This window comes from Eublepharis macularius, chromosome 11 (assembly GCF_028583425.1).
Source record: "Eublepharis macularius isolate TG4126 chromosome 11, MPM_Emac_v1.0, whole genome shotgun sequence".
NCBI lineage: Eukaryota > Metazoa > Chordata > Lepidosauria > Squamata > Eublepharidae > Eublepharis > Eublepharis macularius.
Window position 1 is genome coordinate 71,635,922 of NC_072800.1, and position 24,407 is coordinate 71,660,328.

General features: G+C 42.9%; 1 protein-coding gene across 5 annotated transcripts in view; it reads right to left on the reverse strand.

The window, feature by feature from the left end:
- MPP7 (MAGUK p55 scaffold protein 7) overlaps nucleotides 1-24,407 on the reverse strand; it is a 162,936-nt gene that overhangs the window by 100,747 nt on the left and 37,782 nt on the right. For 3 of the 5 annotated variants that reach the window (XR_008597834.1, XM_054991352.1, XM_054991351.1), the window contains exons 2-3: nucleotides 22,480-22,620; nucleotides 8,443-8,561 (exon numbers count right to left, since the gene is read on the reverse strand). Coding sequence is in view for 4 of the 5 variants with exons in the window: in XM_054991352.1 (XP_054847327.1) it covers nucleotides 8,443-8,561; nucleotides 22,480-22,516 (156 nt within the window). In the remaining variant the exon portion in view is untranslated. Of the gene's footprint in view, nucleotides 1-8,442; nucleotides 8,562-18,336; nucleotides 18,385-22,479; nucleotides 22,621-24,407 lie in introns of those variants that run through there. The other 2 variants (XM_054991353.1, XM_054991354.1) reach the window with 2 other exon arrangements.

A 24,407-nucleotide genomic window follows, 5' to 3' on the forward strand; every position in this document is an offset into this window, starting at 1 on the left:
TTGGATTTGTGTGCTATTTGAAGTTGGAAAGGTCGGAGCGCTGATTGTAGAGGCCGAAGATGATACTGGCCCCAGTAGATGGCTTCCGAGTGGGCTACCAGCAGCCCCATTAATTTGGACAGGTCCATGAGCGATGATGATTGTTGCCTGATTACATCTGAGGCTAGCCGGATGAGCTTTGTCCGCTTTTCCTTCGGAAGGAACAGAGAGCCTTCCTTGGTGTCGAGTATAAGACCCAGGTGTTCTAGGCGTTGTGACGGCTGTAGAGAGCATTTGGTTCTGTTGATTAGGAAACCGTGCCTCTCCAAAACTTGAATAACGAATGTTGTTTCCCTGACTGCGGCTTCTCGTGAAGGAGATCTTATTAGAATGTCGTCCAGGTACGGATGAAGCTGGTAACCCCTCTCCCGGAGCCAGACTATAGGTGTCACCAACAGCTTGGTAAATACCCTGGGGGCCGTTGCCAGCCCGAAGGGCATCGCCCTGAACTGAAGGTGAGTGTCTTGTATACAGAATCTTAGGAATCTCCGATGAGCTGGGGCAATCGGTACATGAAGGTAAGCCTCCGTCAGATCTATTGATGTTAGAAATTCGCCTTGTTGAAGTGCTTCTGCAATGGACCGAAGAGTTTCCATGCGGAACTTTCTCAACTTGATGAACTTGTTCACGTACTTGAGATCCAGAATGGACCTCCAGTCGCCATTTCTTTTGGGAACCGTAAAGAAGATAGAATAAACTCCCTGTCCCCTTTCCTCGTCGGGAACAGGTTCGACGGCTCCTATGTTGAGGAGGTGTTGCATGGCCTGAATTGTGATGTTCCTCTTGCGAGGGTCTTTCTTGAGCGGTGAAAGGAGGAATCGCTCCGGAGGAAAGGTAGCAAATTCTATCGCATAGCCTTTGGAGACAACCTCTAATGCCCAGGCATCCGCCTTGGACTCTACCCAGGCTTGTTGGAACCTGAGCAGTCGTCCCCCCACCGAGCGTCGTGCGAGTCAGGGTCTCTGCCCTTTGTCCTCGGAGTCCTGCCTACCACCGCGGTGTCCCTGCTGCTTGTTGAATTTGGAATGAAAAGGACCCCTGCGTGCTTGGGCTCGTGGAAGCGTCCAGTTGCGCTTCTGATCCTGTCTGTTCCTAGGCAATGTGTGATGTGATCTAAAGGGTTGGTAGCCGAAGTACCTTCTCTCTGGTCTTTTGATGGATTTCGGGAGCGCCTTCTTCTTGTCCTTAGTCTCTACTAGGATCTTTTCTAGTTGGTCCCCGAAGAGCTTGCCTCCCTGAAAGGGGTAAGACATCAGGATCAGTTTGGCTTGGAGGTCAGCTTGCCACACCCGAAGCCATAACATGCGTCGCACGGCTGTGGAAGACGCCATTGCTCTGGAAGTCATGGACATTGAGTCTAATGTTGCGTCCGCCAGAAAAGTGCAGGCTTTAAGTATTCTGTTGGCTCCCTCTAACAGCCTGCTGTTGTTCTGAGGCAATAACTGGATCAGCCTTCTGGTCCACACTACAGCTGCCCTAGATACCACGGAGGCTATGGCGGAGGCCTTTATGGACGTGGCCATGGCCTCATGCGCGCGCTTTAGAATTGCCTCACCTTTTTTGTCGAGACCGTCTTTAATCATGCCTTGTCCATCCTCGGAGAGGAGACCTTGTGACTGGAGTGCCGCCACTGGAGCATCTATGACTGGCACCTGTAAAAGCTTGTCAGAAAAATTAGGCAATGAATACAGCTTTTTCATAATATTGGGAACCTGCTTGGTGGCTGCTGGCAGTGACCATTCTGCTTTAAGCTGCCTTTCAAAGAAATCGGGGAAGGGAAAAACTCTGGGGTTGTTATCAGCCCTGGGAAAAAAATCCTTATTCCCCTTTGGTCTTGAACTGGCCCCCCTTGGGGCAGTTTCCTCCTCCTCCCTGCTTTCAGGCTCGTTCAGGTCCAATGCTGACAGCGTTTTGGACAGTAAATAACTGAGATCTTCCATTTGGAATAGCCTAATAGAATGATCAGAGGACGCCGAGGCTAGCTCATGTTCCTCTTCCGAGAGAAAATCCCCCTCTTCAGAGTCCTCGTCACCTGAGGAATCCTCCTCAACCCAGGCAGGCGTTTTACCCTGCTGCTTTTTGGCCGCCTTAGTTGGCCAGGCTGTGGTTCGATCATCCAGTCCCGGGCCAGTGCCTGGGGTTGTGGCCGGAATAGCGGGGGAGGGACCCGGGTTCCCAGCTTGGCAGATGGACCAGAGCTCCTTCCTTAGGGACCATCTGATTGCAGCCAAAATATCCGGGGAAAGATTAGGGGGAAGATCACTTACGTGCCCCTCCAGAGTGCCAGAACCGGAGCCCTGTGTCTGGATGGATGAAGGAAACTGCGTCTCTCCAGACGGGAGGTTGGTAACCGCGTCGGCGCGGTTTGGCGGGAAAGCGGCCGCTGCGGCTCTTCCCGCCGAAACTGGGCTCCTAGCAGCTGCACTCGTTCCTTGGCCTTCGTGTTGCTGTGCAGCTGCTCCCGGCACCGTCTGCGACAGACGGGGCTGTTTTTTGGCGGGCTGTTTCCTCTTCTCAGGCACTCTTCTGCCGGGGGGCCGAGCAAGCCTCTGAGGCGAGTTGGACCCGGCCGGGCATGTTCCCGCCGTCGGGAGAATGGCCTCCGGGGAACAGCCCTCAGCCCTTTCCAGGAAGGAGTCTTCAGAGTCGGAAGACTCATGCGCTTGTCCCTCCATTCTTCCTAGACTTCTTGGGGAAGCCTCTATCCTCTCTCTCTCTCTCTCTCTATTTTTTTTTTTTAAACAGACAAGACTGGAGAGGTAAGACAGGAGAGGACAGACAAAGGGAAGGTATGGACAAGGAGACTAAGACACTGAGTCACGAAGAAAACACAGAAGAATAGATTGAACAGGGTAGCTAAGCTATCCTAAAAAGCACTGTTCTCCCCTGAGGCAGGAAAAGAACTGAGGAGAGAGGGTGGTCCCACACACCAAAGGAAGAGGAAGAAAATTTAACTTCCTGCCTCCCCGATTGGATGGTGGGAAACACCCAAGATATCCTCCGCCTCAGAGGGAGAATTCTGGAGGTATAACACTTACGTGGCCCTCCTGGGCTTGTCGGCTGGAGCTCTGGGTGTCTGGATTATGTTTCAGCCATGTTTCTCCTGCCAGGAGATTGGCAAGTGCGTTGCGTTGTTTCCCGCCAAAATTGAGCTCCACCAGGTGGCGCTGTTCTCAGCTGGCTGGCTGAGGCACGCTGTTTGAACAAGCTCCCTCTGTGGAAGATGGGGCTGTTGAGAGGCCTGCGTCTCTTCCAAGGCCATTTCCTTGCCGGGGAACCCATACAGCCTCAGAGGCATGCTGGTGCTGGCTGGGCCTGTTCCCGCCACCGGTAGGATGGCTCTCCGTGGGAACAGCCCAAATTCTTCTCCATGAAGCTTTCCTCAGAGTCCGATGACTCTCTAGAGACCATCTCGTCCTTTTCTTTTCTTTCTTTGGCAAGAGGAGTAAAAGAAGAGGAAATGGGAGGAGAGTAGGGTAATGAAGTAAGTTAAGGAGTAAGGTAAAGAACAATTTGAGGAAGAAAAAAGATAAATAAGAGATAGAGAGAAAAAAGGCGGCAGAGCTAGTCTGCTGCAGAACTGCTCTCCCTGGAGGCAGGAACAGAACTGAAGAGAGGGTGGTCCCACAGGCTAGACAGGAAGAAGAAGAAAGTTAGTTCCTGCCTCCCTGATTGGATGGTGGGAATCACCCAAGATGTCCTCCGCCTCAGAGGGAGAAGATAAAACAATGCACTAAAATGATAAACAAAGCTAATTGGGAAATACTGTAATTAAGCTGTTGACCAAAGTTATTCCTCCAATAAGCGACCACTTGGTCATTAGAGGCGGCTCCCTAGACAAGCCAATGGGGGTCATAATTATGCCTGCACCAATGGAACCCAAATATTGTAATGAACCAAAAGGTATAAAACATCTTGCATGGCCATTGTAACTCTGATGAAAGTGGAGCACACGTGATTCTTCATTCTCCGTGTAGCCAGTGTTCCTCCACGTTTAATAAACGTAGCAGACTTGCTTCTTACACAGGACTCCGTGTCTGTCTCTTCTTTGGAATTGGACATTCGAACCACTGATGGTTTGGAACAGAGGCTTTATTCCCTCTTCTCCAAAGCTGGCTTGCTCTCCTTCAGGTGCCTTGGCAATCTCACTCTCTCACCTGAGCTGTTGTGCCATACGCTGAGGAGAGGGAGGGAGAGACAACTGTACATACTCAGAAGCAATTAAAAAGGCTAGAGTTGTATATTTAATATTAAAGAGTTCTTAAATTAATTGTATGTGTGTGTTTGGTGGGTGGTGGTGCACAGGACCACCCCATGTGGTTCTTTTGGTGGTTGGTAAATGCAAATGTGGCTCTCCACAACCCATGGAGTGCTCTCATCCCAAAGACTGTTCAACTATATACTGTATATATAGGTGCTGTAGCATAGTGGTTAAGTGGCTGGGTTACGAATCAGCACTCTGCTACTCTGACTCCCACTACTGCCATGAACTCTGCAGGTGGCCTTGGGTAGGCCACTCCTCTCAGCCCGAGATTCTCAGCTGTATTGTGGAGATAATAACAACACTGGTTTTGTTTACTGCTCTGAGTGTGGCACTAATTTGTTCAAAAGGGGGGTATATAGGCAGTGTTATGATTATGCCTAAATGGGCAAATAGCAATGCTGAGCACAGCACTATGCTGAAGTGATAGAGGTGAAATCAAGTGAAAGATACTGGCATGAAAGTTTAAGAAAAGTTTTTAAAATGGTCTAACACAGACAAGTTTCAAAATAACTGCACTTGTAGAAAAAACAAAGTGCTATTTGTCAAAGTATAACTAGTATATTCCCTTTTAAATTATACAAAGAAGTGAACAAACAAATACGACACTGTGTCAGGACTCATCTTGGCTCTGCTCCAACACTTGTTTTTAATGCCAATCAGCCACTATATATTTAGGAGTATATTTGGGAAAGAGCGTTCAAGTCAGGGGATAGGGGATCCAGGCATTCATGTGTCTAAGAGCTTCTAATTTAGAAAAGAATGCTGCACACAGTACAGAGACTGTTCAGGCAGTCTTCAGAACCATAGCTTAGAGGATCAAATGAGCTGTGGGTTCACATGCTTTATTCTCTGGCAGGGGCCAGAACTCAGTCATAGAGCACATGCAAGATTGCCATCTTGAGAGCCCTAAATGGGTGGAATGGTGTGATTTTTAAAAAGCTTCATTTAAAAGTTCCTTGATTTAATTTCTGACACCTCCACTTCAAAGATCTCTGCAGACCCTGGAGAACCACTGCCACTGAGAGACGATAATAATGGGCTAGATGCACTATCCCACATATGGCAGCTTTATATGCTCCACCCATCTCCTCACATATGATTTCCCTTTCAGTTTCTTTTTGAGTAGCAAGGACAGGTCACCATGACAGCCAAGATCATAGTTTCCATGACATTTGAATCAGCAAACTGTGTTTAACACTTTCCCTACAAACCAAAAGTACAGGTTTGAAGTGAGATTTGAGTTCTGATATAACTGTAGTTGGTCAGTTCATCCAACTAGAAAAAAACCCAATGATTTCCAATAAAAAGGGAACCCCTTGAGATGGAGGAAGGACCTTTCCATTTCCAGTTCTTCAAGCCACAGGTAATAGGTGTTTTGTACTACTCAAACAATCATCTCCAAACATTCCAAAAAACATTGATTTAAATTATTTCTGGACATCATGCCATCTGCCAAATGAACATGTTCTACAAAGCCATAGAGATAAGAAGCATTTTAAAATACGGCTGTGGTTAAGAAAGCTGTGTTAAAACACTAACCGGCTATAAAGAAAGCAAACATGAAAACCACACACTCATTGCTTCCTCACTCCCCAGTGCAGAATGTTTGTTAAGAATTGACAAAGGTATCATAAGGTACATAAATACAAAGGCCGAGTACAAACTGAGGACCGTGAAAGAGCAAAGAAGTTACAAAATCAGCAGCATCAAATTGTTCAGCTACAAGAAACAGGGTACCCAAGAAGAACTGAGGGGTCCTGCTGCTTCTTTCTTGCCCTTGCTCTTCTGCCATCACCTCCTCCTGCCTCTCCCACTGCTGTCCCTCACTTCACTTCTTCCCTCTTCCACCACTTCACTTGCTTGCCCATCATGTTGCCTCCCTTCTCCAATGCCTATAACACTACCACTGCCTCATGTTGCGACTTCCTCCTCCATCAGGCTGCTTCTACCATCACAGCATTGCTATTAATGACCGTGTATTGCTGCTTCATTCCCATCTCCTCTTCCATTCTTCCTGCTCCTACTGCCATCATCCATTTATGGGGTTGCTAAGCAATCCTCAAAATGGTGGCTGGAATCTACTGACATTGTCATGAAATCTCATTCCTAACTAGAGATGGGCACGAACAGCAATATGAACAAAAAAAGGCCACGAACAGCCCAATCCGCTGTTCGTGAGCAAGCTTTTCATGAGACCCCATTCCCGGCAAACATGTGTTCGTTCCAAGCTCTCTTCATGGCATTCCTCAGCCGTTCGTAAAGCCAGACAGTCTGGCGCCTTTCAATCAATTCCCCTGGCAACATAGGCATGGACTGTCTGAACTCTTTCTGAACTCCAGCAGACAGTCCAGTTTTTGCCACTGTAAACAGAAAATGACATGAAAGGAGGAGATCCATGGATCATGCCTTCCCCGGCGTGCAATCTCTCTGAAACTTGAGGGGGGGGCTTCAGAGGACAGTGAAGACAATGCCCCCTGCAAATTTGGTGGGTATTAAACATTGGGAAGGTCAGTTTGAAACCCCTCAAAGTAGCTTCCAGCAGACACTCCCGGTTTTGCCACTGTGAAGAGAAAATGACATAAAAGGGGGAGACCCATGGATCATGCCTTTCTCGGGGTGTCTTGGGGGGTCTTCAGTGTCCCCTTCAAATTTGGTGGGTATTGGACATTGGGAAGGTTAGTTTGTAACTCCTCAATTAGCTTCCAGCAGACAGTCCAGTTTTTGCCACTGTGAAGAGAAAATGACATGAAAGGGGGAGTCTCATGGACTCTCCTTTCCACAGCTCAAGTTCAGCTAAGTCCCAAGGGGTCCAGACTTGAAATTCAGACTTGAAAAAAATTCCTTAGAATGTAAAACATGATCAGTGTGCTGATATGGAAACTTCTCAAGACTCCGAAGAGCACAGAGAAGTGGGCAAATTCATATGCCAGTAACTGGGTGACGGGTTCACATTTTTATCTAGGTCCTATATATTTGGAGTAGCTAATCATTAGAAAATGACACAAACCTCACTTTAAAAATCCCACTACAAAGTTAATATATCATTTTCAAATGCATGCCTCTTTAACTAGCTAAACTTCCACTCCCACCCCTATTCAACTTCAGATGCTTTACAGCACTTCTCAAGGATTCCAATACTTGGCAAGGCTTCAAAAATCAGTAAGCTCCAAACCACAGGCAAGTACTGAGTATGTGCCTTGCACCTCTAGCACAAAAATGGTATTTAGAATAAGGCAATTGTGCACACAGTTAGGGTTCAGCAAAGGGCATAATGGAACCTTTTAGCTTCCCCATTTTCCATCCTTACAGCATTCATCACAGTGCAACATTTCCTGGAAGGGGGAGCCCAGCTGCTTCCTATTTCCCATACAGAACTTCCTCTGCAACCAAGGGCTGAGACCCAAATTTAATTCAAGCTCAAAAGTACAGGAGTTGCCTTAGGCAAGTCCTTCTCGGTCTTAGCTCCTCATCTGCAAAACCATTATACTAGTGACTCAGCTGGCATTTACAAGATGTTTACAATAAAAACTGTAAAGCATTTTTCAAGTTCAAGAGTCGAATACATGTCAATACTTAACATTTTTCACTGGATGCATCCATGAATTACCCTCCCAAATTCATGATCTACTTCAATATGTTTATATGCTGAACACAATTTTCAATGGATGCAAGCCAATTAGAAAGTCTTACTAGAATTTCAGTTGACTTTGTTAAAGGAAATTATTTTAAATTAATGTGGCTACTGAACTGTTGCCATCTTTTACCTCAAAAATATATCCTGTCTAATTTTTGCTGTGAACATTTGTTTATTTAAGCTAAACTCCAGGCCTTGAATGTTGACCATGAAGGAGTCTCAGGTTTCCTGCTACTATTTCGTGCTACCTCATTCTAAACAAGGGCAAACATCATATGTTTGTTGCATTAGTGTATACTGCCAAAACATCACTATTAAATGAAATCATCTCTGTATTTTTGGTAGAATCCTTTAACAACTTCCATCCCTCGCAGAAGCAGAAAGATGAAACAAGGCTGTTTTGTTTTCACTGAGTAACAGTTTGATTCCTGGTTTACTAGAGGCTGCTCCAAATGTTATTCCATAAGCGCTTCTCAAAGAGAATGAGCATTTAAGTGTGGTTTACCTTTACCAGTGAATGAAGGCTTTTTTCACCAAACATATCCCAGAGGAAGGTCAGGTCTTCCTGGCTGTCCACATGTGGCTGCAGCTGGGCTGGCAACGAAGCCAGCAGCTCATACAAACCTATAAAGTGAAAATAACACAAGAAGTGAAGGCTAAGGGTGATCTCATTAATTTCACTTAACCCTCTTGTGTAACATGCTGCCTCCACCATTTTATATTAAACCAGCAAAAGACTTGGAAGCAGCCAAAAAACATTGAGTTAGGGAAGGGATGATTTTTTTTTAAGAGTTACTAGTGGAGTACTTTTTACTTTATTAACAGTTGCTAAAGCTTCTATAGGAATATATTTACTTAACATTGTACCAAGAATCCATAGCGCCTTTTGGAAAGAGACAAATCCCAGAAACACACACATTCCTTTGCTTAATTGTTATTCCATTTCCCTTGATATTAGAGTGAAATGAGTCATGAATAGGAAAAACATCCTTATAAGAACATAGAAAATGGATAGGGTGGTCCATTAAAAAGAGTTTGTGGTTTCTCTAAATATTTCTCACCAATACACTGCTTTTTTAAAAGTAAGAACTTGGGTGTAACAGATGCACAGCAGAATAAAAACTTCAACGCTATCTATACAGCAGTCAAAAGCCTTATACATGTGTAAATGGCATTGAGCAAGGATATATGTAAAGGACTTATCCAGGCTTCTCTAAAAAGGATTAAAGCAATGACTGCTCCTAGTCATTTGTAAGTACATCTCACAGCTGTTTCACTGGGGCAGACAGTAGCACAGTGTTTTCATAGTAGCAAACAGTACTAAACTATCCATCATGCTGCTGTCCAAGAAACTTGGCAACATGACTTAAAGAAGTTTTTCTCAAGGGAAGTAACCTAGCATGAGCTGATACCAAATCAGAGCATGTGTCTAATTTTTCCAGTGGGATTTCTTAGGGGTAAAACAGATGAAGTGCATTTCCCATCATCTTCTTAGTCCCATCCCACTCACTCACCCCAACACCAGCAGGATCTATATAACCACCACACTTGCTAATTTGAGTTATTGACAATATGTGCTTCTCCAGCACCAAACACATTTATTCTTTATGAAGTAAGCTCTGTTAAACTCAGAGCAATTAGCTCCTCACAACAAATGGTCATGATCAGACAAAGATTTATTCATCACAAGAAAAAATTCCTAAAGACATTGCCATATTACTATTTCCAAAGACACTGAAGTTTAAGCATAATATTATCAGTAGCCTTATCAATGTTATGCTTATGTATTTTAGATACTAAAATGTTATGCTGTAGGTTACCACTATGACACGCTGTTTGGAAGTTTCAAATGCCTCTTTCTCTTCTAAAAACTAAACACAATACTCCTAGAAACTAATGCCCCCCCAACATTAATAAAGCTTACTGGAAAAAAATTCTTTTCAAACATTTTCTATATGCTTTGAGGAAGTAATACTCACTTTTGCTTTAAATGCTACTTTTATGCCTCAAAATAATACTCTCACGTGATCGCACAAAAATCATTGATATTTTTCCTGGATATAAAAAACACTGAACCTAATCAAAATACTGCCTTGTATCAGTGGCTGCACAAACATCTAAACATTCTAAGCTCAAACTAGGGCATTTGGCTCAACCGTTAGATTTATAAAAGCAATGCACCTAGTAGAAAACATATACATAACTGTGTTTCAGCAAACCAGTGAACACTATTGGAGCTTTTATCAGTGAGCCACACGTATTCAACAGGCACTGTGGCATCTATTTTTCTCATTAAAACTGCAAATACTTGGTAACAGTAATTCTTAAACAGTACTGACTAAGAGAACATTAAAGATTTCTTTCCATCCCATCTCTTTTTAAGAAGAGTAAATATTTCATGTAACTACACATTTCCTCCATATAAAAAGAAATTGCACTGTTGAAAACAGAAGTGGAAAGTTAAAGTTAACACTATGTTTCTGAATTACCACCAATTGCAAACTTGTATTATTTATTATATGAATGTTAATTGAAAGCATTTCCTTACAATAATGATGTTGGAAAGACGATTTCCATTTTTTACAAACCTAACTTCACACTTTTTCGTTCTAATCCCTTCATTTTCAGCCAGTAAAATAAGAGCCATAGAAGATTAATAGAGTTTAGCCAAAGAGAAGAACTGACTGAGTGCTCATTTGGCTAAAAGTTTTCACTGAAAGAAACAAGATGGGTAAGTTTTCAGTGCATATTTACTGCTTTACTAAGCAGCATAAAGAAATATCTAACAGTCCTCAAACAATCATGGATTTTCAAACCTTTTGCAAACTGACATAATGCTACAACTCAAGAGGTTGTATATGGTATGCCTCCTGTGCCTCACTGTTACCGTCATCAATGGAGACACACCTATTACCCTCCTGCATATAAAACAAAGCAATGGTGAAACTGTCATGCTCCCTAGTGCCCCCTAGAGGTGACAGCGGGTCGGAATCCAAGAGAGACACCCGGAGCAGGTCCCTCCTGGGGTGCCTAGGCGGGCTGCCTGGTCGGCCTGGGCCGGGGTGGGTCCCGGGTCTGCGAGGGTTCCCCCTTTAGACCTCAGAAAGGGTGTGCCGGTATCTGAGCTGGTTTGGCTCCTCTGCACTGGTCTCCACCCAGCAAGCTGCCCCTTTGGCGTCAGGGGCAGACTTGGCTTCTCCTCCTCAGCCTGGGTCTGGAGCCCTCCTTAAATAGCCACCCCCTTAGGGCCAACTCCACCCCTTCTACCATGAACCCGCCCCAAAGGCTATCCCCTACCACATGGGCCAGATGCGACCACACCTGTTTGCCCCACCTGCCCCCGGGCGATTGGCCATCCCTTCTGCGTTCCTCCCTCTTCTTCCCCCTACAGCCCTCGCCCCATCTGATGGGCTGGTGGGCCCGCCTCTCTCCAGTGGGGCTGGGCTGGGGCGTCTCTGGTTGTCGAGGCGGGCAGGCTGTCCTGCCCCCGCCTGGCTCCTTGGCATGCGGGGCCTGCCGGGCTTCTGGGCGCCTGCGCTGGCATCCTGCCGCATCCTGGCACCTCCTGCAGCTCCTGACGGCCTCCTCTCTAGCACCCACCCTTCAGCCCGGGGCCGCACCGTCGGTGAGGCTGCGCACCGTGTTCCCGGGGCGTCCCTGGCACGGCTGCACGGCGGCTCCTCTCTGCTTCAGCGGGCTGCTGGGAGGCCTCAGCAGCGGCGACGAGCCCTGGCTGCGCCGGTGGGCCTGTGGCCGGGCCGCCAAGTGCTGCAGTGGCCCCTGCTCGTCCCACGCCATCCGTAGCTCTGGCGGGGTAAGTATCGCTCAGCTGTGGCTTTGGGTTGGTGGGGGGAGGGGGCCGGCCAGTCTGAGGGTCAGCGGGGCCACCCCTCGGACACTGACTATAAATGCATATTTAACAGTACACTCAATAAACACAGGGAAGGTTTCTTTTCCTACAAGGAAAGCAAAAACCTCAGAGTCTTTGGCTAATTGCAGTCCTGAGCAAAATTCCTCCTGGCTCTGCCAACCACCAGCCACCTGACACCACAGTAAGGACCATTATAAATACCAGAAGCAAAATATTAAATCCAAGAGAGTGTGGGTAGAATTGCTGACAAAAAGGCCGAGCTGCCTCTGCTCCTCCTCCTTTAAAGGATCAGCATGGACCACAGGGAAGCTTCCTAGCTGCATCCCTCTGATGTCCTGTAGCCAGCAAGCAAGGGTGGGGTAGAGCCACGGATGGCAGCCCGAGGCCTTCTGTTAAGAGCTACTGAGAGGTGTAGCTGGCCTCCTTCTTCCCTCCTCCCACCCAAGTGCAAGGGTCACTTCTGCCTAAAGGTAGCTGAATTTTCAGGAAAATCTGCCTGCCATTATTGATCATCAGTGAGGAACTACTGAAAAAGTAAACCCAGGAACATGTTTGAAAACCACCAATCTATACTGAAAATTAGTAACTGGCTGTGACTGATAGTTTCTAGATCCACCCTCCAGGAGTATCAATCATTTTCAAAAATTGGCTTGGAATGTTCTTTAAAAAGCAGAAGTCTGGCAGTTAAGTTGCTGTCCAACTAGAGTTGCCAGATTTGGGTTGGGAAATTCCTGGAGATGCAGGGGGTGGAACCTGGAGATAGAGGGGTTTGGGGAGGAGTGGGACCTTGGGCAGGGTATAATGCTATAGAGTGCATCTCCAAAGCACCAATTTTCTTCACAGGAAATGATCTCTGTCACTTGGAGATCAGTTCTAATTCCAGGAGATCTTCAGCCACCACCTGGTGGTTGAACTGACAGAGTTGTAGGTTGTTGGATTTCAGTGGGAGACTAGTTAGGAAGTCTGCTGACTAGGCAAGGAGTCCATTAGGAACTACAGGTATTTCAAAAATACATGGGGTTTGCATACTATTCCTGTCAAACAATTAAAAGTTAAAACCCTTTCCATTGCATATTCAAACAAGAAATGTGCTTTATAACTGTAACTGTTACACTTTTTTAGGCCCTAGCTCTTCAGTAACTTTGTTAATATAATACCCAGGAGGGCTGGAGAAAAGGAGGAAAAAAACCAAGCCATTCATACCACTAAAATAAATCTGTTTCTTAGTTGCTTTCATCAAGCCTACTGTGTGGTTCCTGTAAGGCCCTCATAAAAGGCCATGTGAATATTGAATAGCACCCTAAGTCCAAGAATTGCCTTCACTGAGGACTAGAAGACGAAGCAACCCCCAAAGTCTCAATTATAAAAATAAAAGAGTGTGTATATTCTGTGTTAACCTTATTTCCACTAACAGACTCAGGAAGCAATCTAAGCAGGTCTACTCTAGGCTTGCTATTCCCCCACCCCCACCTGCTACCCTGCTCCCATTCACCTGGCAGGTGGCAGAGGAGAGGCACGGGGTGGAGAGCACATGTACACACTCCCGCATCACATGGCTATAGAGGAATTGCAGTGTGCGCTGAAGCCAAGCTCTGTGAAAACGGCCCTTTAGGAGAGTTTTTACTGAGCTCCACTTCAGCACACACTGCAGCTCCTCCATCACACTCCATTTTCCAACACAATAGAGTAGTGGTACATGCCAAAGCAGAACTCAGTGAAAACCATCTCCAAAGGGACAGTTTTCAAAGAGCTTGGCTTCAGTGTGCATAGCAATTCTTCCATTGCACTGGAAAATAACATTATTTTCTGGTGCAATGGGAGAACGTGGGAGTGCACACACAGGAGATAAGTACTTCACTGTCCCCCACCCCTTCACCCTCCTGCTTTGGCCCCTGGCAACTCTAGTCTACTCAGAAGTAAGTCCCATTTTATTCAGTGAGATTTGCTTCCAGAAAAAGATTGTACTTTTAAGTTCTTTGGGAATGAGGAACAGTTGGAGTGCCATTAGAGTTTCCAGTCTGATACAAAAGCTTGCTGGGTAGCCTTTTGCCAGTTGCATTCTTTGAGCCTATCCTACCTGGCAGGGTAGTAGTTGTGAAGACAAAATGGAGGAGGGGAGGATGTTATATGCTGCTTTGGGTCCCCATTGGGGAGAAAAGCAGAATATAAATATCAAATTAAATTAAAATTGTGAGGATCCCTGGGGATGGGGTCCACCATCTGCCCATCCACTGTTGTGTCACTGCAGTCCCTGGCCTCTTAGGGTGGCTCCTGACACCGGCCGCCTGGTCGGCCATCATTTCAAGGCGTGTCCACTCAGTTGAGGGCTCTCTCAAGTGGCCTCAGAAGGGGTGGGTAAGGAGTCAGGGCTGTGAATCCTGAGAACTCCTTCCCACCTGAGAGGCCACCCTTAGCAAGCAGGGTCAGTCCTCTGCTCTCCTCCCTGGCTGGGGGCTTGAGCCCTCTTTAAATCCCTCCCCTCTAATGCAGACCCTGCTCTGTTCCCCAAGTGCCCATGCCAGGGTAATAACAACAACAACAACATTTGATTTATATACCACCCTTCAGGACAACTTAATGCCCACTCAGAGCGGTTTACAAAGTATGCCATTATTATCCCCACAACAAAACACCTTGTGAGGTGGGTGGGGCCGAGAGAGCTCTGAGAGAGCCGTGACTAGCCCAAGGTCACCCAGCTGGCTTCAAGTGGAGGAGTGGGGAATCAAACCCGGCTCGCCAGATTAGAGTCCTGTGCTCTTAACCACTTCACCAAACTAACTCTAAGATTCAACACCTGGGCTAGAGGCTGCCCCATGGCCCTGTCCCATGGGCCTACCCGGGCCTGGATCCTCGCCGGCTGCAACCTGTCGAAGGCTGGAAGTGGTTATGGCTTGTTGGCTGCTGCCAGACGCTGGCCCCTCCCTCGAGTGGAGGCCTGGAACTCCAGTTGACTAGGCTGCTGCTGTGATTGGGTGGTGCATCCCTGTAGAAGGCTGGCAGCATGCTGGAGCTGCGCTTGCTTGGCAGGGGCGGCTGCCTGTGCTGCTGGGGGCCCTGGCAGGACTTCCCCCAAATGAAAGATGAATAAAACTCTAAAGGAATAAAGTTCTAAAGGACTGCCACACATCTCAGATGCCCCAAAATTAGTTGTATATTTTGCACTTCAAACTAGTGCAGATACTCAAGGTGAGGGAAGCACATCCCGCTGTAAGCATTTGAGGACTCATCCTCTCATTTCCATTAATTATTACCCCCACCCCATCAGCCAACACATTCAATTCTAAAGACCCAGTTTTTCATTGTAAGGTAAGTATTTATCAAAACACGCAGTGTGGTTTTCTTTTATTTAGGATATTTTCAATGTATATCCATTTCTCCCCCCCCCCCACCTCAACCCATGTCGTCAGCCCTTGGGCCTATGGAACATGCAGGACGACATGTTGCTGACATGCTCTCGAAATCCTATATTGCAGCCGCAAGTTTTTCTACTGAAGTGCAGACATTTGAGGACATATTCTATACCTTGTCAGCTGCCCACTCTCCAAGTGCTTCTCTCTCCCCTCAAAAGCATTTGATCCTCTCTCCAGTAAAAAAAAATTAAAAAATGAAGGAGTTACTTCTCAAGTTTTTTTTCCTATCTGCAGCCCTGGACAGAAAGTTTTTGACTAAGCAGGTGTTGCATCTTATCCAGCTACTGTTTTCAGCTGACAGGATTTGGCTACATGTCAGGAGTTAGTGGCTTGTCTGTACTTCTTGTCTGAGTTAGCTGTGGTACCAAAATCTAATTTAAATTAATCCTAGATTATACAAAGTTTGACCAGTCTATTCCAAAGACACGGTGCTTTGAATCATAGGTCAGTTAACAGTGAAGTCTGGCACGGCCCCTCTTGATAGGAATTACTTGCCTCAGACAAGAAAAGCAGCATTATGATTTCTCTGTCACTTTGACAGAAAAATGTGTGTTCTTATTACTGTCATACAATCTCCTGAATTGTAACCCAGGCATAATTTTATTATAAAGGTCAAATTAAATTATGAGTACCAGAAGTGGCAAAGAAATTTCAAATACATAGGTTTCAATTTCGTTTGTAGAAGTCTAGGTACAGGTATCTGGGACTCTTCAGCTATTATCATGCACTGGAACATATTTGAGTCAATTATCTTTTTAGAAACCAGTTATGACAACTTAATTGCCCTCCCCCTCTCAGCCTCCCATCCCAGCTGTAATGTCGCCTGTCCGTGAGTCTGCGAGCCCCTTTATGCTGGATGCGGATTTGCAGTTTAAATTCAAGAACAAATTCTGTGAGGTGCCTTGCTATCATGAAAAACCTGGAAACCTGAACTAAGATTTTAGAATGAACCATTAGAGACAATGGAGAAAAAAAGCTTGTTCAACAATTTACACAATTTGAATTTGAACTTTGAGAACATTTTTTTTCTTTAAGAAATGTTACAGATGACCTTGACTAAGTCTTTTCAAATTTATAACCTCCGAACCATGTAATTAACTTCACTTGATTCAAACTTAGGACAAGTTGTATCATATTTCTTTCCACATACTTATGAGCCAGGTAAGAATTGTAGGTCTAACCAGACAAGGGTAGTGGTACATTGTACAGGATCTATGCTTTTCAAATTAGCAGGTTTGTTCCAGGAAAGTCTAAATGCATTTCACCCAGGTATATTTGTATTGCTGAAAAGAGGAAGATTCTAATCACTTAAAGTGCAAAGAGATATTGCTGGTTAAATACAAAAGACCACCAAGCCTAGACTAATACTTTCAATATGCATTTGCATGTCTGGAATGTGGTTAGCGATCTATTCACATCAATTCACTACTAACTAACCATGTGCTCTTCCCCCAGAACCATTTTAAACTTTTGTAATCTTTTAAACGTGATTTTAGCAGCTGAATTCTCCAGATGGAATTCTACTACAGTCTTACATGAAAAAAAAGGTAATGTTTCCTGCGCACTCACAACATTGCCTAACCATTCTGCAATTAGTCCCCATCAAGTCAGCAGAGCTTCAAAGCTGGAAACTGCAATAACAGACTTTTTTCTCTGAAATCTGTCATGTCCAAACAAGCAATTCCAAAAAACAAACAAACAAAACAGGACAGCTGGGCAGTTTGCAACAAAGTTGTCATCTAACTTTCCTTTAACACACATGTAATCTGGAAAGAGCAATTAAAGCACGTTATGTATTCATATATAAATTATTATAAATTTTCTAAATAAATACATGTTTTATTTTGTAAGCTGTCTCATGTAGATTCCCTAGACGGCACTGAAATTTTCCAAACAAACAATATAGAACATTAATAGAACAGTGGAAAAAGTGCTATTTACACTGGAATTCATTTTTTATATAGTAATGGTCAAGAAATTTTCAAACTTTACTCAAAAATAAGTGGGAGGAGATCCCCCATTACACCTATAGATGGATTGCAAAGTTAAGCTTACATGTCATATATGAATTGCTGCTGCTTAACTGAAACATCTGACCATCTGACTGAAGAACATAATGATGATAAAATTTGCACCTGTATTTATTAGCACTGGTCATTAAATTAAATTCAGAAATAGATAAAGGTAAATCCTATCACATAATTTTCTACCTTATCTTGAAAAAAAAGATTTAGATCAATTCAACATTAATGAAACCTGATAGATCAGCTTTCAGGTGACGTTTTGGATAGGAGAGGAGACAGGAAGAATGCATGACTGCAAGATGTCAACAAGACTACAAGTATTCTCAGAGTTTCACAAGGTCAACTGTCTTAAAGCCCACCCCAAATAAAGACCAATACCAATTATTATAGGATGGACTTGTAAAAGTTGTCTGCATCCGCGGAACTGTCTTCCTCAATTCCGTCTTACTGAATATTTGGACTCACTGTTATAATAGCAGTATTATTTTTTAAAGACTTACAAAAATATAATAATTCTTACAAATAATGGAAAAATGAACAGCAGACAAGTTTTTCAATTCTAGAGAGCAGTTTCCGTTACTATTATTTTCTACATAAGACAGCTAGTTCCTAGGAGGAGAATAAATGGCTAAAAAATTGGGGAAAGTGTTCACGTGGTAAACCACTCATACTGCAGAGTCCAGATGCTCAACATTCTTGACATCAGAGTGGAAAAATTTACTGTTAGTCTAGAGAAATTTAATATCGCCATTCTTGTCATATCCTTCATAGCTTCATTATTAGAACAAGTCTGTGGAAGCTATAAAGTAAGGCTAAATGATAAAAAATATGGTCACTGCGTTCCATCACTCTTACATATTACAAGAAAACACTAATCATGTCAATGAGATTTTTAATCGCTATTAAGACAAATGGATGTCCATTTACCTTCATTTATTAAGTAATTTACTACATCAAAATTTTGAACCAATGTGCCAAGCTAGGACCTCAGTTTTTAACTGTAACTAAGGGGTAATAAACACTAAAGAACATATACCTAAGCCCAAAACAACACTGTAAATTTTTACTGTATTAATAAAACAGAACACACCGACCTTTAAGTTTTCCACTTTGTCAAAGGTAGAATAATCAGTACTGTTCTTTGCTGTTTCTACCAAGTTTACATTTCTCACAGTTAAAGTATTTTACAGTTCTGTAAAAGGATCAAACAACATTTGTTATCCAAGATTAAATATCCAGCAACACAAGGGCCTGTATTCTAACATTATCTGCTACTGTACCGTACAATGTAATAAAGACCATCAATTTTTGTTTGAAAAAGATACACAGCCATTGGTATTTTAGTGTGGATGGATATACATTGAAATTATGTATATGTTCATTTTACTGAAAAGATTTGTCTCCTGAAACTCTTTTCCACTGCTTCCAAGGTAGTTTCCATAGCAGTAAATTATAAAATGAACAATGCAAAAACCAGCAAATATTAAGAAATCCTTCCGAAAAAATGCCAATACAAACCAAAAATCCTTCCAATAAAATATCAATACAGTCCATACTTAAAAATAATCAGGGAAAACAGAAGGGAAACCACATATACATATCAAACAAATGCCCTAGAGAACAAGAGAGTTTTCACCTGGTACCTAACTATACTAGGCACCAGCCAAAAATGATGGGACAGGCATTCCTTGATGGGCCACCTCTAAGAATGTCCTGTTTCATCATCACCATCACACATCTGTGATGGCCAGGGCCTGCATAGACGACTTTAATATGCATAATGCATAGATCAATAATGAAACAGACACTCACCAGTTATTATTGTTTATACACATCATCTGAAGTTGTTATGCTCACAGAAAGTGCTACATTCATACAGTTCTAAAAAACTGCACATGAACTTTGATATACACAAACATAACAGTTAAGACAAGTCACAACCTCAGTTTTTCTTTATGTAAATTAAGCTGTTGTCAAGATTTGTGATCAAGAACAGCAAACCTTGTTAGGGACCTCAAGAATCAGCCTTCTTTACCAAGGCAATTTTTATTGCACCTGAACCTCTAGTTTCATCTAACTACCTCAAAAACAGGCAACTCTAACACCTTTGGTTGTTGTCTTGGTCAGCTCTTCCAACAAGAAAAAGGAAGTGATTGCTTTGGACAAAGTCTTGAGAAAATGTGGGCTGTTCAGAAAGTCTGGCTAACAAGCACAAATCCAATTTCTCAAACCTGTTTCAATAGGACTTAGAAGGATAATTTTTCAGAATTCTAGACATCATTGTATCTGACAGTAAAGAAGCTGACCTTCATGCCAATCATGAAAGAGGGAAACCTAGCCATCCAATGACAGGAGTAGACATGGGCACGAACAGCATTACGAACAGAAAAAAACCATGAACAGCCCAATCTGCTGTTCGCAAGCAAGCTGTTCGCGAGGCCCCATCCTAAACGAACAGGTGGTTGTTAAAAGCCTTGTTCATTGCCTTCGGCAGCCCATCGGCAAGCCAGACAGTCTGGCGACTGCTGCAATCAATCCCCTTGGCAACCGGAGGGAGGGACTGAACTCTCTGAACTCCTTCTGGCTTTAACCCTTCAAAGTACTTCCAGCAGAGAGTCCCATTTTTGCCACTGTGAAGAGAAAATGACAGCCAACAGGGAGACCCATGGATCATGCCTTTCCCAGGGTGCAATCTCTCTGAAACTTGGGGGGGGGGCTTCAGAGGACAGTGAGGACTATGTCCCCTGCAAATTTGGTGGGTATTGGACATTGGGAAGGTCAGTTTGTAACTTCTCAAAGTCGCTTCCACCAGAGAGTCCCATTTTTGCCACTGTGAACAGAAAATGACAACAAAGGGAAGGACCCACTGATCATGCCTTTCCTGGGGTACAATCTCTCTGAAACTTGGGGGGTCTTTGGAGGACAGTGAGGACTACATCCCTTACAAATCTGATGGGTATTGGACATTGGGAAGGGCAGTTTGTAACCCGTCAAAGTAGCTGCCTTCCAACAGGCAGTTCCATTTATGCCACTGTGAATCAATCCCCTTGGCAACCAGAGGGAGGGACTGAACTCTCTGAACTCCTTCTGGCTTTAACCCTTCAAAGTACTTCCAGCAAAGAGTCCCATTTTTGCCACTCTGAAGAGAAAATGACAGCAAAGGGGGGGGGTCACATGGATCATGCCTTTCCTGGGGTGCAATCTCTCTGAAACTGGGGTTTGGGGGTGGGGGTGGTTCTGGCCCCTACAAACAACGAACAAGTCCGGGAACAGTTCATGTTCATTGTTTGTGGATGGCACCGAACGTCAAACAGGGTGTTCAGGGTTTTTTTCCCCGTTCGTGCCGATGTCTGGATAGGAGATGGACTTTTACATATTCAGCAGATTTCCAAGGCATGCAGAAAAATCTTTTCTGAAAGACGGAGAGAGCCTGATGAGAACTTAATATGCTCAAGGAGATGCAGAATGTTGAGAAGAGGTGTGTCTCAGGAAAAGAAAGGGGGGAAGAGAAATCCTACTCAAGGTCTGTCCTGAGAGCTTACAGAATCCTGCAGGGAGAGATTGGGGGGGGGGGGATGGTTTCGAAATTGCTTTCCTTACATCAATTCATCAGCTCTGGCTTGTTTCAAATATAAAACAGCATGTGTGTAAGGAAATGCAATGATTCCAACTGTATTATTCTGTGGCAGTTAACACAGCAAGGTATTAAGTGACTTCTTTAGCTTCTAAGCTACAGTTTGCTTTGTTAAACTAAAACCAATATTTTGAAAATGTTAAATTGTGCCTCAGTAGCAAAAACAAAATTAAGGACATGCACATACATTTTCTCCCTTAGTCCTTGGTGTAGAGTAGAAGTGGGACATACACAATACAGTAACATTCACGGTACGGTTGTGGAAGATGGAAATGTAGAAGAGTAATGCTGAAAACGCATGTTCAAAAATATATATTTTGCTTAAAGATGTAATTAATTGTGCTAAACACAATACCACTTGATTGTATGAATATTTGCGAAGAATGTGTTGTATCCAAAATATGCCTCTTCATGAGTAGGTTTCCTTCCTTGAGTGGAAAGACACCTCCGGATCAAATCTCACATTATCCAAAAGTTTTACACATCCATTTTATCAAATTTAAATTAGGAAATTACATATTATTTAACTTGCACTACAAACATACACCCAATGAACCAAAGGAAATCTATGTGCAAAAAACCGCTTCCACACGCACACACGTACCACTTACTGGATTAGGAACAGTCTTCCACAGAACCGCCGACCAAGACACCAGTGGCGTTCTGGTCAATTAATCCCCTGGGACTAGATGACTCTATTGTGAGGCTAATTATGCAAGTTTAAGCCCACTGATTCAAGCACGCCTCTTTCTGGAAAATAGCTGCATGAACAGCACCACATTTTCCCCCTGCTTTTGTATCATTTGGCAGAGGAGATCAAACTGAGATCAAATTAGCACTAATTTCCTACTGAAAAGTATTCCAAACCCGTGGCCAGTTTCAATGATGTTAAACTGTCTTTTATTGTTTTTTATTTTTTCTGTCAGTTCTATCTTCATGTAGAGTAAGATTCTCATATGTGTTTCATGAAGTAAATAAATATTACTAATGCTGTATTTTTTTTCTTTCTGTAGGAGAAGTTTTTTTTTAATCCAGTCTTTTTTCCAAGGCACTCTGACATACATATTTCCTCACTGTTTTATACTCACAGCAATTTTGTGAGGTAGGTTAGGCTGACAGGGAATGCTTGTAACTGTGTGAAATAATGACTCTAAACTCCTGTTGAGTACAAAAAATGAAAATAAAAAATAAGTGTATAAAATGGGTTTTCTTTAAGACAGTCAGTATAAAAATTTAGCTACTCTAACAACTGTCTTTGATACAGGTAATATTATGATGGGATTGAATTTTATAGCTGGCTGGTAGAAAACAGTAGTCTGATACCAAGACCAACCATGTGGACCACCAACTAGAAAGAATAAGCATAAAGCTGATATACATCTGACTATACATATGCATATGGATGCTATCTACTGCCCTGTAGTTGCTTTCAGTAGGGTGTATGCACATGAATGCACACTCTATCAAGTACAACTAGTCATGCATAAATATGTTTTTGTATGCAACTAGTGCAGGCTTTGAGCAATAGGCAAGTAATTTATGCATGAGCACTAAACTCTAATGATCATTCTGCATAGATATTATTAGCCCAAGGCTTGCTTACCTGTCTCCCCTCCGGATCCAGTTGACAATGCTGGCATGGTTTAGTCTGCAGATGCATATGATGTGTCCAGACAGAAGATGATAGTTAACTTCAGTACGCTACTGGCCTTTTTACAAAGTTTTGTGTAGTTTCAAAACAGGCCTGGAAAGAACAGAAATGTACACAATGAAGAAAAACAGTTAAAAATTACTATAAATGGTCAAAGACAAATTAGCAATCTCAACCCACTTTATATTTAAGCTACTGGAGTTATTTTGTCATCTCAAGAAATAATAAGCAACATGCACATTGTTTCTTTTAATCTAATACGTAATCAGAGAATGCCTGCATATAGAAAATCTGCAAATTCCACCCAGAATCCAAATAACTGCTCAGGAATGGCACTTGCTCTGCTCCTAGCAAAACTTCATTGTTTCCCCCACTGATATACCACACACTGCTTTTGAAACTGTTTTCAAAAACAATTTAGTATATGGCATGGGGGAGTTGTAAGTCAAGAAAAATAAATCTTCAGCCCCTTTAGTCTCTCAAGATTAGGTACAGTTTTGGGGGGGTCTCATTTTCCAACAAAATCTGGAGACTGCATGAACTTCTAAGGCTACAGCTATTTACTGTCACTTAATATAATCCTAACTTTTCTTCTGTCTTCATTAGGGAGCAAGCACGGTATTTATTTTAAGGTATTTTGAATGACAGATCTTAGACACCAGTTCACAAATACAGATACGCAATTATAAAGTTTAAATATAACAATATAATTTCGTTAAAACTACCAATGTTATCTTGAATCTGCTGGCCGATTTTGAATAGAATTGTTGTAACACATACCAGAGCCATAATTAAGAATGCTTACATGAGACTGTAACAAAAACAAGAGCAGTAAGACAGGCATTATAACACTTGCCTTCAAATGGAAAGGACAGGTTGATGCTTCCATACAATCTTGATCAAAAATAATACATTAAGAGTGATTTTGGCTTTCACTAATTGTGTTTTACCACAATTATTTAAACCTATGCAACTATAGTTTCTGTTATTTTTCCTATGAAAAGCATCACAATCATGTTTTCACTCTGCAAAAGATGCTATGTTATCAGTTGATAACTATTTTTCAGTAATCTTTATTCACACATTTAAGTACTGTAATTCATGAACTAACACATACACACACACACTGAAATAACCACTTTCAGTATTTTCCAGTTGCTGATGAAATCGGCTGACATTTATAATCATTATGTTCTAAAGCACAAGTTTAAATATTTGAGAATGTTGTAAAAAAAGGGTAACTTTTGATAATTATATTCAAAGAGATAAAAAACCAAAATCCAAGATGGACTCATACCCGTTTAACCCAATGACTTTGTGCATGCTTAAGTAGGCAGTGGGCTGCGGCCATTATGTTCAATCACAACTCATCTTTTAAAACAAGTTAAAACAGACTTCAGTTTTTAAGCATCACACCTGAGATCAAGCCAAGGATATACTGCACAAGTGTTTCAAAGCACTCTGTCCTGGTGCAAGTGTAACAAGCACATGTCAAAAAGGAGAATTTTAAAACTTGAAAACACACACTTACACAGCCTGTCAGCTATTTTATTTGTATGCTCATTCAGTTGGTTGTATACCTCAGACTTTTGATTCTATAGCAAAACCATATATCCATATTAATGAACATATTATATGCACTGCAAAACTACTAAGTAAGATCATAGATTTAAAGACCAGAAGTTCAATTAATCTAGCAAATACTTGATATTAACAAGTGTGGATACCATTCTTCATTTTTCTTCAGTGTGGCATATTAACTTTCAAAACCCTTACTATTAAAAGTATGGTATGAAGTTATTCCCTACAGAATCTCTATGTATATATTAGTAAAAAATAAATGACCTGATGAAATCCCTAGTACTAAAAAGCTTAATATT